The sequence below is a fragment of the Jaculus jaculus genome, chromosome 20 (genome assembly GCF_020740685.1).
Source record: "Jaculus jaculus isolate mJacJac1 chromosome 20, mJacJac1.mat.Y.cur, whole genome shotgun sequence".
Lineage (NCBI taxonomy): Eukaryota > Metazoa > Chordata > Mammalia > Rodentia > Dipodidae > Jaculus > Jaculus jaculus.
This window is the reverse complement of record NC_059121.1, coordinates 12248345-12262478: the sequence shown is the minus strand read 5'-3', so window position 1 is coordinate 12262478 and position 14134 is coordinate 12248345. Positions and strand designations below refer to the sequence as shown.

The 14134-nt window shown below is 40.1% G+C and overlaps 3 protein-coding genes across 5 annotated transcripts in view; 2 read left to right on the top strand and 1 right to left on the bottom strand.

The window, feature by feature from the left end:
* Trim23 (tripartite motif containing 23) overlaps window positions 1–7530 on the bottom strand; it is a 28794-nt gene extending 21264 nt beyond the window's left edge. The window contains exons 1-2 of the mRNA XM_004671198.2: window positions 7392–7530; window positions 897–1059 (exon numbers count right to left, since the gene is read on the bottom strand). Of these exons, the coding sequence (XP_004671255.1) occupies window positions 897–1059; window positions 7392–7472 (244 nt within the window). The 5' untranslated portion in view covers window positions 7473–7530. The remainder of the gene's footprint in view (window positions 1–896; window positions 1060–7391) is intronic.
* Window positions 7531–8272: 742 nt separating this feature from the next.
* Trappc13 (trafficking protein particle complex subunit 13) overlaps window positions 8273–14134 on the top strand; it is a 38694-nt gene continuing 32832 nt past the window's right edge. For both annotated transcript variants that reach the window (XM_045138904.1, XM_045138902.1), the window contains exon 1: window positions 8273–8411. In XM_045138904.1, the coding sequence (XP_044994839.1) occupies window positions 8366–8411 (46 nt within the window). In that variant the 5' untranslated portion in view covers window positions 8273–8365. The remainder of the gene's footprint in view (window positions 8412–14134) is intronic.
* Shld3 (shieldin complex subunit 3) lies at window positions 8275–12779 on the top strand. 2 transcript variants are annotated; one of them, XM_045138908.1, is made up of 2 exons: window positions 8275–8411; window positions 11852–12779. In XM_045138908.1, exon 2 carries the CDS (start codon window positions 11936–11938, stop codon window positions 12698–12700), a length of 765 nt encoding a protein of 254 aa, XP_044994843.1. In that variant the 5' UTR covers window positions 8275–8411; window positions 11852–11935; the 3' UTR covers window positions 12701–12779. The 2 variants fall into 2 exon arrangements, with proteins under 2 accessions (XP_044994843.1, XP_044994844.1); XM_045138909.1 differs by having other exon boundaries at window positions 8276–8411; window positions 11911–12779.

Sequence of the window (14134 nt, the reverse complement as noted above, 5' to 3'; positions counted from 1 at the left end):
TTTCAAGTCTTCTACAATGCATGTATATATCATTTCTACAATACCAAAAAAGAATGGCAAGCCAATATATCAAAGGTCACTAACATACATTCTACAGATTGGCATCCCAGTAAAAACTAACCTATAAGTTATTGTGATTATAATCTCTTCCAAGGGCAGGGTTGCTTTTTCTACTGTTGATACAGTAGCAGTCTTGTTTTGTTCCAACTTAAATGTGACTAACCACTCCCTACCATAAATGCCCAGCTTCAACAATGAAATTGTACCACTCTGCACACTGTGAGTACAGAGAAATTACAGTATTCTTCAAAATAGTGGACAAAGGATCTACCCTCCATGTCCAAAACATTACCATTTCTATAAGTATAGTTTTATATACAGAAATGACTATATGCCTTACACAGTAAAAAGTGAAATAAATGAACCTCAAAATAGAGACATCTCCACCTCTATTTTATGGTTTATATTAGATTATCTATAATATGAATTATCTAACAATACACATACGCTTACTTTCAACCCAAACTTTGTGTTATATTAATAATTTACTGGGCTGGGAAGAGGGATCAGTGGTTAAAGACACTGGCCAGAGCTCAATTACACAGCACTCACATAAATCAAAATTTAAAGTGATGCAGGCATCTGTGGTGGTAACACACCTACCTCAAAGGGAGGTGGAGCCAGAAAAACCTGGAAGTTCATGGGCCAGCTAGATTGGTGCACATGCTCAGCAAACCAAGAGGGGCCTTGTCTCAAAAAAAAGGTAGGACAAATATCTCAAGGTTGTCTTCTGACCTGCCCAAGTACACTGTGGTAAAAGCCTCCATGCACACACAAAAACATAAATTATAGGTGAATAATTTTCAATCTTAAATCCATACAAATAATTTTCCTACCTAGGTCTGTCACTTGACGATCAAATGGGCAACGTACTGCTCTTCCATGAAGAGGCAGGCGAGTGAGACAGTCATGACAGACTGTGTGGCCGCAGAGAAGAAGACGGGGGACTTTGTCTCCTTGCAGAGAGAAGACATCTTCACAGACTCCACACTCAAGAACCTAATATTTCAAATAGAAACATATTCTGTAAACAATTTTTAAAGAATACATATCTTTAAGTGTGAAATAACCAATGAAGTACAGTGAATCAACCTTGTTATTGTTCCTCCATGAAAAAAAAAAATACAAACCTGCTAGGCTATAAAACTCTATGTTACATTTTTAGTCACTTATCCCTGAAAGACCTTGCCAAAATTATATCATCAGGAAATCTCCTTGAAATATTGTTTTAGAGAGCAAGGTAAGTATTACAAATTAGCATAATCTTGTCTTCTGAAAACGGAATCTGTAATAATATGTAATTCTACTGAAAGCCATTCTTCTTCAACTACCTCATCCCAGTGCACTATTTTGTTTTTGTTTGATGACAGGCTCTCGTCATGTAGCCCTGGATGACCTTGAGCTCACTACTTAGACCAATCTGGTCTCAAATTTGCAGGGCTCCTGCAGCCTGTCTCTCAAGGGCTGAGATTAAAGGCATGTATCTCCAAAGCCCACCTAAGCCATCAACTGATTTCAACAAAAAGTGGCCTAAAATGTGTATGACTCTCTCACTCTATCTCTCTCTCTCTGATAATTAAATAAATAAAACTTTTAAAAAGCTTTAAAAAATTGGGTTGGAGAGATGGCTTAGTGGTTAAGATGTTTGCCTGCGAAGCCTACAGACCCTGGCTCAATTCTCCAGGTCCCACATGAGCCAGCTGCACATGGTAGCAGATGCATCTGGAGTTCGTTTGCAGTGGCTGGAGGCCCTGGCACACCCATTCTTTCTCTCTCCCTCCTCCACCCCGCTCTCTGTCTCTAATTAATAAATAAATAAAAATAAAAAATAAGTAAAATGTGTACTGAGAGAACAGTTTTCTAAATTATTTTTTAAAACTTGTAAGAAAGACTACAAATAATGTTGAAGTGTCTTCTAAAATCCATTTAGTCCAGTACTGTAAAGGTAAACCAGGCATGGTGGTGCACGCCTTTAATCCCAGCACTTGGGAGGCAGAAGTAGGTGGATGCCTGGAGTTCAAGTCCAGCTTGGGACTACAGACAGTTCTAGGGCAGCCTGAGCTAGAGTGACAGCCTACCTCAAAAACAACAACAACAACAACAACAAAAGAAATTTAAAGGAAAAAAAGCAATTAGCTAAAACCTAAATTGTAATCTTGTTTTAAATAAGTACAGTACTTAGTTACAACTTAGTTACAAAACATTTGTCTATCTAGTTGTAATTATAGGTACATGACCCACCAAAATGCAGAGTAAAAAAGACTGTAACAATTAGCATACACTGATTCTCTGGTCTATGAGTTTATAGTCAACAAACTATACTTATAGCAGTTTATCATTTCCGGCACTTTTATATCTATGTCTCTATTGTTTCTTTTTTTTGTTTTGTTTTTCAAGGTAGGGTCTTGCTCTAGCTCAGGCTGATCAGGAATTCACAATGTAGTCTCAGGGTGATCTCGAACTCTCAGTGATCCTCCTACCTCTGCCTTCTGAGTGCTGGGATTAAAGGAGTGTGCCACCACGCCCAGCTATTGTTTACAATTTTAAGTACTTTTGTTGTTTATTTTATTTACTTATTTGAGAGACAGAGGGAAAGAAATAGGAGGTACAAAGAGAGAATGGGCACGCCAGGGCCTCCAGCCACTGCAAACGAACTCCAGATGCATATGACCCCCTTGTGCATCTGCCTTACGTGGGTCTTGGGGAATCGAACCTGGGTCCTGGGGAATTGAACCTGGGTCCTTTGGCGTTTCAGGCAAGAGCCTTAACTGCTAAGCCATTTCTCCAGCCCCATTAAGTACTTTTAAAATACTACCCACAATGAACAATTTATTGTATTCCCAACATCCTATGTCTGTCATTCAAGACCCACTAGACTCTAGTCCACATCTATGGCCTTGCCACCATACCCTTCAGACCCCTATGCCTCAACTGTATCAAATACCTTTTAGAACATGACAGTTTCTTGACTCTTTATACCAGTGCTGAGGAAATGGCTAAACAACCACTGGGACCTTCTTAATTTTTACTGCAATAAATCAACAAATTCCAAAGAAACATTTATCTCTTGTTCCTTAACTTCCATATAATTTGAATGTGTGTCTGCTTGTCACACCTAAACACTTCAATACTTTCATTGGCTGGCCTGTCTTTTCCTTGTTAGACCAAGGGCCAAAAGTAGGGTATTACAAATACCAAGCATTTATGTGCTTATGTAAATAAAGTTCAACAAAATATAAATCAAAAATAATTCAGTGTACAACTCTTTATATATATGAAATACTCAACCTGAACTCTTCAAAGCAATTGTAAAAATACATCAATGTATTTTTCTCAAAAAGCCACTGATAATTCATATGAATAGAGTACAAAAACCAGGCTGAGAAGATAGCTCAGCAGATAAAGGCACTTGTTTGCAAAGTCTGAAACCCAGGTTCAATTCCCTAGTACTCATGTATAGTCAGACATACAACATGGCCTGTGCAGTGGCCAGAGGCCTAAATGCATCCACTAGTTTCCATTCATATTTTTTCTCTCTCTCTCAATAAAAATATTTTTATTTTTAAAAAAGTATAGGGAAGCAATTTCACTGATTGGTGTGAAGTGATAACAGATTCTACAGTAGCAACCTGGCAGGCTGTACTTACCAAATGTTTAATTAACTCAGTACAACTTCAGTTGCAGGAAATTCATCCTATAGCTGTATTATACACATGTGAGAAGATAAAAATGCTCTTTTTTTCTTTTATTTGTTTGTTCATTTGTTTACTTTTAGCACTGCTCATGGTCAACCACATTTGAATTTGTTAGAAAAAGCCTCTACCACTGAGTCTTATCACCAGATCATATGTGACAAAACCAATGTGCTATTCTTTATTACATCATTTGGATAAGCAAAGTATATATCAATTCCAAATTATAAAATAAATAGTAAATTCATATGCTATAAAACTACAGGTGAGGGCTGGAAAGATAGCTTAGTGGTTAAGGTACTTTCCTGTGAAGACTAAGGACCTAAGTTCAATTCCCCAGTATGCACATAAAGCCAGATGCACAAAGTGGCACATGTGTCTGGAGTGGGTCTATAGTGACTAAAGGCCCTGGTGCACAGGTATTTTCTCTCTCTTAAATGAACAATAGACTACAGACTAGTTAAGAAAGATTTAGAAATCTTTAGGTATATACAGACTATTTCATATAAATATAGCAAAGTGAAAAATGTTAAACAGAATATATTGAATTATGTATAAAGATGGGGGAAAAACAAATAATCTACTTGTTACATAACATGTTGTCAACCAATTAACATTGGAACACTAGTTTCCTGTGAGAAAGAGAAACAGCTGGGGAAAAGCTACCCCCAAACTGAATTATCATATACACACATTTCAACTTCGCCTAGATGTTTTTTTTAATTTATTTGACAGAGAGAAAGGAGGAGGGAGAGGAGAAAGGAAAAGGGAGGGAAGGGTGGAGAGAGACAGAATGGGTGCAACAGGGCCTCTAGCCACTGCAAACGAACTCCAGACACATGCGCCATCTTGTGCATCTGGCTAACATGGGGTCCTGGGGAATCAAACCTGGGTACTTTGGCTTTGCAGGGAAACACCTTAACTGATAAGTATACCTCCAGCCCAGCCTAGGTGTTTTTAAAGAAAAAAAAAAGTCTTACTTTACTCAAAACAATACAAAAAAAAAAAATGCTCAAAATGGAATCTCATTACTGTGATGTTTGAACATATTACACTTTCTTATGAAAATAAACTAAAAAAAATCTTGCTCAGTTTATTCATTTATATTTTTGACTTGTGATAACTTACTCATGTTGTCAGCAGTATAAATTTTCAAAAAGTACTAGCACAGTTCTATTGATCAGTAAACCAAACTTGCATCCTAAAATAGCCCCAAGTACCAACTTGGTATTTAAAAGCAAGACTTCTTCCCTTAGTACCTATAATTGGGAATTGCAGTAAAAAATTATAACAAATTAAGCCCACAATAGGGAAAAAAAAAAACTAACAAATGTTCCAAGGAAAGCTTCAAGTTTATTTTATGTAAATAAAAAAAAATTTTTTTGCACACTTTTAATCCAAGCACTCAAGAAGCAGAGGTAGGAGGATCACCATGAGACTACATAGTGAATTTCAGGTTAGCCTGGGCTCAATGAGGTAGGGTCTGACTCTAGCCCAGGGTAACCTGGAATTTACTATGTAGTCTCAGACTGGCCTTGAACTCACAGTGGTCCACTTACCTCTGCCTCTCAAGTGCTGGAATTAAAGGCATGAGCCACCAAGCCTGGCTAGAATTTGAATAAGCCATGCTGTACCTTAAAAGAACTAAGTTTCACAAAACAAAATTTAAAAACTGTGATTTATTTTTGTTGCTTTGAAGCAGGGTCTCACTCTAGTCCAGGGTGACCTAGAACTCACTCTGCACGCTATAGCCCAGGCAGCCTCAAACTCAAGGTGATTCTCCTACAACAGCCACCCCACTGCTGGGATTAAAGGGACGCACCACCACGCCTGCAGCTGAGTGTCATTTTAAAATGTTATTTCATACACATCAGCTTTTTTAAATTTTTATTTTTATTTATTAGAAAGAGAGGCAGAAAGAAAGAGATTGGGTATGCCAGGGCCTCTAGCTGCTGCAAACGCCCTCCAGATGCATGCACCACCTTGTACATCGGCTTATGTGGGTACCGGGGAATCAAACCTGGGTTCTTAGGTTTCTCAGGCATGCGCCTTAACAGCTAAGCCATCTCTCCAGCCCTCATATCAGCTTTTTGTCTCTGTTTTCCCTGGTGATAAAAGGCCTGTCATTATCAACATGTTCATTTAAAAAGAAGTCATTAGCACAGTATTATCATTCTAACATCAACTTAACCTTCCAGCTAAAGAGCAACATTTTACATGTTAAGATGAAATGAACAAAGTGCACTCCAAATATCAAATTCTGTAGTATAACAAATTGATTTACATAGGCTTTGCTACACCTTTAAAAACTGTAAGACAAACAGGGCAATGAAAATGGAACCTACTGAAATTACAGAATAAAACAAGTTCACAAAATACTGTGCAAAAGCACAATTCAAAATATATATTTCCAGCAGTAAAATATACTGTGTACCTGGAAAATAATTTCAATAATATACAAGGTTAAGTAAATCAACAACTGATATCAAAATGTGGACATAAACTCCTCAAAAATGTAGGTTCATTAAAAAATTATTTTAAACCCAGCACTTGGGAGGCAGAGTTAGGAGTATCGCCTTGAGTTCAAGGCCACCCTCAGACTACATAGTGAATTCAAGGTCAGCCTGGGCTACAGTGAGACTGTACCTCGAAAAACAACAACAAAAAATTATAGGTGTCTATCATTCAACATGTTATATAAGAATTTCACACAGTATCTGCCTCAGGGGTTCTCAATCCCTCTACCCATTAAAATTACTTCTAGAAATAAAAAAATTTTAAAATGCTAATGTCAACATACTTAGAATTAGGGGAGTGCATACTCAGTTTTCCTAACATCTATCCAGGAATGAGAATGACCAATGTGAAGATTACTCTATGAACCAGAGATCAGTGGTCCCTTTCTGATCTTTTCCTATATTGTAATGAAAGAGGTTTATAAATAAGCTTCTCATTTTCAACGTGTAAATGCATTCTGAAGCATATATCCAATGGTAGTACAATCTCAAACTTTAAGAGCAGGGTCATTCTTATATCCTGGTACATACACCCAATTCTGCTCCAGTTGGGAGACTTCTCACAAGCTGAGTGCACTAGTAACAGGAGAGGGGCCAATACGGTTAGAGAAGTGCAATGCAATAGTGAAAAGCACAGCCAGGCTCAGTAACCAATTAAACTGGATTCCTTGCATGTAAAAAATAAAAGAGGGGAGAATTAATATCTACCTTTATAAGTAGATATTGACAAGCTTAAATACCTAACACATCACATGGTATTGCAATGGCTCAGTATACTAAAATACATATATATACACGCACACACACATATATAAATCAGCTAATTGATGCCTGTTGAGCTAAACTCAAGAGAGGACCTGGGGAAAGGACCTGCCCGGGTCACTCCCACAAGCCCGCGCGGTCTTGACCACAAACGCCCTGGTGGACGATGCGGACAGCAGCGACGAGCAGCCTGCAGGGTTCAGGGGGCCGCGGGGGGGAGGCACGGCGCGGGGCTGCAGGGGTCGCGTCTCCCGCCCGCCCAAGCTCGCTCCGCGCGGCTCTGCAGGCAGGTGTTGGGGGAGGGAGGAATGAACCGAAGGGGAGGCCGACGGTGGACAACGGCGCACGCACGGTCCCTCACCTTCACCACCGCCGTCCCCCGGCTGCCCTGCCGGCCACCGTCTAGCCCCGCTCCCGGCTTGTTTACAACCACCGCAGCCATCCTGGACCGAGCGGCGCCACCGAGGCGGCCCGTCAGAGCCTGCCCTGGACAGCAGCAGCCGAAGGGGCGGGGCCGTACCCAGAAGCCTCCGCGCACGCCGCCGGCGCGCCTGCGCAGTGCAACTCCGCCCCGCCCACCCCCGCAGCCCCTCCCTCTCCCTTCAGTCATTGGCTGTTGGGCTGCACGAGCGCTGCGCATGAACTCTTGTTTATTATTATTATCATTTTATTATTATTTTTTTTTGGTTTTTCGACTTAGCGTCTCAATCTAGCCCAGGCTGACCTGAAACTCACTATGTAGTCTCAGGGTGGCCTCGAACTCACGGGGATCCTCCTACCTCTGCCTCCCGAGTGCTGGGATTAAAGGCGTGCGCCACCACGCCCATCTTACTATTTTCTTATTAATGACTGTGCGGGTCGTGCGTAGAAGGAAAGAAAACCGGGAGTAAAAGGAAAAGACAGAGCATTAAAATCTTACGGGGGAAAAAATTCTGTAATTGCTCCTCCGCAGCGGGGGACTACATTTCCCGGCATTCGATGCGAGTGGTATAAACGACAAGTCCCAACATGCCATTCGGCGATCTTCCTCCTCCCCCCTCCCTTCTCCCTTTGGTGTAAGCGTTTTGGTCGCCATGTATTGTTAGCCGGAAGGGATGTGTGGTTCTAAATAGGTTATTTTGTGGCTGGCTCCCTAAGGAGAAATGGCTTTAGTGAAAAGAAGCCATTCGGGACCCTGAAGGACAAATGTAACAAGACATTGTGAGGTACTACGAGCAAAGACAAGAGTCAACCCGCGCTGGTCGCCGGGGTGTTTTCGCGCTTTTCCGGCGTCTCCCGGCTTGGGTGAACCTCTGCAGCACCCGTAGGCCGTGGATCTGAAAGTGCGGGTCCAAAATGGAAGTGAATCCCCCCAAACAAGAGCACCTGCTGGCGCTGAAAGGTAAACTTTTTTTTCTTTAATTTTAATTTTTTATGAGCCAGGGCCTCCCTTGCTCTGTTTTCTCCCCTTCTCTTTAGTTTCTTTCTGGAAGCAATCTGTCGGCGTAGACTGGCCTTTGGGATGCAGGGCTCGTTTGGACTCAGGGCTCGTCCCGAACTTCTGCAAAGCCCGGCAGTCTCCTGCCGCAGTCGCCACGTCCCGGGTGCAGAAGCTGACGCCCCAACTCCACTGGCCAGACCCTAAAAATTGAAATAAATTCCAGGTGGCCTTGCCATCTCTTGTCTTGTTCATGTGATAGAGGTATCAATTTTCATCTGTACCCAGTAGTTTTGAGTAAGTTTTAATAATTAAATCAGGAAAAGATAGCATGCGGGGTGGGGGGTGTTCCCCTGAAATTTCCATTGTTCTCTGAAAGTTTTTTCTTTAAAGTGCTTTCAGCTTTACTTCATGTTTTCTCTTAACACAAATACACTTTTTTTTTTCTTTCTGATGCCCTGATGGCGTGGTTAGCAGTGCCTTCCTTCTTGGACTGATCTGGGGGAAATGCTCGTTAGATATTTGAATTAGGTTGAATTATACGCCTTCCTTAAGGCATCCATTTTGATCTGCTCCTTATTCCTCCTCCACCCATCTCCTTTGATCTTACATTTTAGAGACTTTACAGGTTTTTGTTTTGGTTTGGTTTGGTTTGGTTTTTCGAGGTAGGATCTCACTCTGGTCCAGGCTGACCTGTAATTCTATGTTGTCTCAGGGTGGCCTCGAACTCTCGGTGATCCTCCTACCTCTGCCTCCCAAGTGCTGGGATTAAAGGCGTGCGCCACCACGCCCGGCCATACCAGTTCATTTATAACACTGATGGCTGGAATAGAACCAAGAACCTTTGTAATGCCTCAGCAAATGTTCTAGACCAAAACAGACTGACTGTGGGTAAAAAAGAACATATTAGCTGGGCATGGTGGCGAATACCTTTAATCCCTGCACCCGGGAGGCAGAGGTAGGAGGATTCCTGTAAATTCAAGGCCACCCTGAGACTACAGAGTGAGTTCCTGGTCCGCCTGGGTTAGAATGAGACCTACCTCGAAAAACCAAAAACGTGGTAGAGCACGTCTTTAATCCCAGTACTAGGGAGGCAGAGGTGGGAGGATCACCCTGAGTTTAGGGCCACCCTGAGACTACATAGTGAATTCAAGGTCAGCCTGGGCTACTGTGAGGCCCTACCTCGAAAAACCAAAAAAAAAAAGAACGTATTGTTTATCATTATCTCAATCTTCCAGCAGGTATGTAGAGTAGAAATTACTTTTAAGGTTTAAGCAACTTCTCCAAAGTCACATAACAAGCAAGTGATTGAGGCAGTATTTCAGCACAAGGCGTGCCTCTGCCTTTGTAAAGATGTCTAGTTGCCTCCCAATGGATGAAATTGTTTTCAGAGATCATTACTGATTGGAATTTGAAACAGTTAGGTACTAGTTGTTAGATATGATTTCATACACTCTTGACACAATTAAACACAAATTCCAGTGATAGGGAGTCCCAACTGCCATTGGTTTTGTTTTTTATTTGTTGTTATTCCTTATTTTTGAAAATAGAAGACACCTAGTGAAGAATATTTAAGCAGACTGAAGGGATGAGTGCTTTCCATCTCACTAATACTTTCTGCTTCTACCTCTTTGGTGCATTCTTACCCTGTTGTGTTGCTAATCAAAAGTTTCACCCACCTTTAATCCCAGCGCTTGGGGGCATAAGTAGGAGGATCATCATGAGCGCCAGGCCACCTTGAGACTACTTAGTGAATTCCAGGTCAACCTGGCTAGAGAGAGAGAGACCCTACCTCAAAAAAAAAGAGTTTCACAAGTTTTACTTTTACTGATGGTGGATGTTCAGGTATGTCCACTTAAATGGACAGTTGAGTTTGCTTTCTTTACATATCAGTATGTAAAATGTTAAGTATACTTTTTTTTTACTCATGAAAAGAGACACTTATTGAAGAAGCCGTAACAATTTCCTTTCCCTTTGAGTACACCTCTGACTCAGTGTCCTACCTTTTTATGTGAAGATGTAAAAAAGAAGGGGAAAGGAAAAAATAAACACATTATTCTATAAAATATGTTATCAGGGCTGGAGAGATGCCTTAGCGATTAAGGCCTTTGTCTGCAAAGCCAAAGGATCCTGGTTTGATTATCCAGGGCCCAGGTAAGCCAGATGCACAAGGAGGCCCATGCATCTGGAGTTCATTTGCAGTGGCTGGATGCCCTGGTGTGCCCATTCTCTCTCTCTCTCTCTCTCTCTCTCTCTCTCTCCCCCTTTCTCTCTCAAATACATACATACACACACACACACACATATATATATAAAATATGTTATCACATTAAACCTATAGTAAAAATTATGGATGTTAATAATTGTGGTTATTTTTAAATCTGAGAGTTGCTTGGTCTGGACATTTAAAAAATTATTATGCAATTATTTACTTTTTGTTGTTGTTGCTATTTGAAGAGGATCTCACTTTAGCCCAAGCTGACCTGAAATTCATGCTGTAGTCTCAGGCTGGCCTTGAACTCACAGCTATCCTCCTATTCTTCCTACCTCTGCCTCCCAAGGGCTGGGATTAAAAGCATGTGCCACCATGCCTGGCTAATTATTTACTTCTTAACTCTTCAGAATAAGGTGATGATTCTCTTGTGATTTCTTATTTAATATTTTTTTTTGTTGTTCATTATTTATTTATTTATTTGAGTGACAGACACAGGAAGAAAGACAGATAGAGGGAGAGAGGGAGGATGGGCGCGCCAGGGCTTCCAGCCACTGCAAACAAACTCCAGATGTGTGTGCCCCCTTGTGCATCTGGCTAATGTGGGACCTGGGGAACCAAGCCTCGAACCGGGGTCCTTAGGCTTCACAAGCAAGCGCTTAACCACTAAGCCATCTCTCCAGCCCTCTCTTGTGATTTCTTGACAGCAGTCACCATCCTACTTATCCTGGCAGTATTTAAACCTTTATCAATTAGTTTTCTAATGGTGGGGGGGGGGCACATTTCAGACTCTTTTTAAATATAAACTGGTTAATCCAAATAGCTAAAATTATACAATGGTTTAGTTTTCCTTAATTCATATTGCTGATATTTTTAAATGTTACATTTTGTGATAAGAACCACTATTTATTTATAGCTATTTATTTCTGCTGTAGTCTTAAGGACAATGCATCTATTGAGTTAAATGACTCTTAGCAGCTTTAAGCTAGATGTGATCTTGATTGAAACCAAATTCAGGTCACTTTATTTTGTGAGAAATGATTTTCAAGTTTGTGGATTATATTCACACGCACCTGTAGCACTGTCTTTCAAATATCATAAGGGAACTGGCTTTTGGTTTCTCTTTTTCCCTACTTATTTGTATACAGGTTGTCCCTACCATATCTTATTGTTTGCAATACTTCCACTTTAGGTCCTGTGCCCTGTGGTATGACAAGAGAGTCAGTGTTGTATTAATACATTACATTCTAGCTCTGAAGAATTCAGCCAAGAACTAATGGATTACTGCAGAATGACTACGGAAGTAATATTACATTATCGACCACATGAGAGTGATCCCAAACAACTGCTAAAAATTGCAGAAAAGGCAATTCAAGACTTCCCTACTCGTCCGTTATCAAGATTCATTCCTTGGTTTCCACACGATGGGTCCAAAGTTCCACTCAAACCTAAAGGATTACCACCGGTCATTTGTGGAGAGGCAGCTGAGAATGTCAAACAGTGCTTAACTATTTCAGACCATAATATTAAATCAAAGAGTTATGATTGCACAGTAGATCTCTTGGAATTTCAACCCAATTTGAAAAAACGGTCTTTAATTCAGTCACAGACACTGAAAGAACAGACTAATTCTGAAAATCTGGACAAAAATTCAGAAAAAGGAAAACAACACAAGAGGTCTTGGAGTATTTCACTTGTCAGAAAAAATTGTACAGGAAAGATTACCCCTTTGTCTAAAAAGCTACAGGACAGTTTAAAGACACTAAATTTGCACTCACTTTATAGAGCAAGATGGACAATAGAACACACTGTTTGCAACAATCAGACCCTGGAAGACATTTGGGCTAAACTCAATCACATTATTAGGCATGGTGAACTTCCTTCTTGTAATGCTACAATTCAGAGATCTTTAGGCCAAATATGGGTGTTCTGTGATATTATGTACTGTGAATATGTAGGAAATCTTCTTAAAGGAAGATTAGCTCTGACTGGGAAAATTGATTTATTTGTGCATAAGTATGGTGTTATTTTTAGTATGTAATGAATTCTACTGGTTGTCAACCTTATTCTAAATGGACTGAGTTAGCACAATGAATAAATTCTAATGGTCATTAACATTCTATAAGTATCAGATAATTCTCTGCTTATCATTTAAGTCAATTACATTCTAGATTCTACTTACTAGCATCAGTCTTTTAAATGAATTGTGATAAATTGTGCTGAAATTGAAAGTAATTGTCCTTTCTTTTTGGTTCACTGTTTGAATTGGATATGGTTGTGGATTAAAATGGTTTTAATATTGATGAATTCCTAGAATCTCATTGTATTACATTTTTTTTCTTTACTCACCTAAGTGTGACTTAAAAAAAATAAATAAATCTAAAAGTTTTTATTGGGAACTCTGATGGCATGTATATAGTTCAGAATGGGAGACCAGCCCACCTTCTTAGTGATGTTTCATTAACAGTTAGTGTGTTGTTTGAACCAAAAGACAAGTGTCTTCAATACTGTAATCTGTTTTGAGAACAGTATCAAATATGAATAGAGTACCATGTTACTTCTTTGTTCTAATCCATATTAGATTTTGTGTGTGTGCACTAAGGATGAACCCAGGGGCTCATGTATACTGGGCCAGCAGTGTGCCAATGAGCTACATCCCTAGTTCCATATTTCAGTCTTAATTCTCCTTTATTACTTTGGTGTTACATCATGGTAATTTCCTTTGAGCAGAATGTTATTATATTATACATTACATAAAAATACCCAAACATGATTAGTAGAATAAGTTTTGTGAAAGCATAGCGATAAGTACCCACTTTAAAAAATATTTATTTTAAAATATATTCACTTATTTGTAAGCAGAGCGAAAGAAAGAGAGAATGGGTGCACTAGGGCCTCTTGCCACTGGAAACAAACTCCAGATGCATGCACCACTTTGTGCATCTGGCTTTATGTGGGTACTGGGGATTTGATCCCAGACCATAAGCTTTGCAAGCAAGTGCCTTTAACTGCTGAGCAATCTCTCCAACCTATTTATTTATTTGAGAGAAAAAGACAGACAAACATAGAATGGGCATACCAGGGCCTCTAGCTACTGCAAATGAACTCCAGATGCATGTACCACCATATGCAGCTGGCTTATGTGGGTATAGGAAATTGAACCTAGGTACTTAGGCTTCACAGGCAAGTGCCTTAACCACTCTTCAGCCCCCACTTTAACACATTTAAATGTCTACCTTGGTTTAGGTGCTAGAATATAGTAAAGAAGAAAAATATGAACCATCCCTCACAGCTTACTATTAAGCCAGCACATTGAGAAAAAACAGTAAGACTGCTCACTAGAAATGGAGAGATGTTTGTTTTACAGTATAGCAGGTGGTATAGAAGGAACTCAACAATATGTAGTAAATGCACCCTGTGAAAAAATATAGCCAGAGTTGGCTGATAATACTTAAAACACAAGGATTTGGCTTTC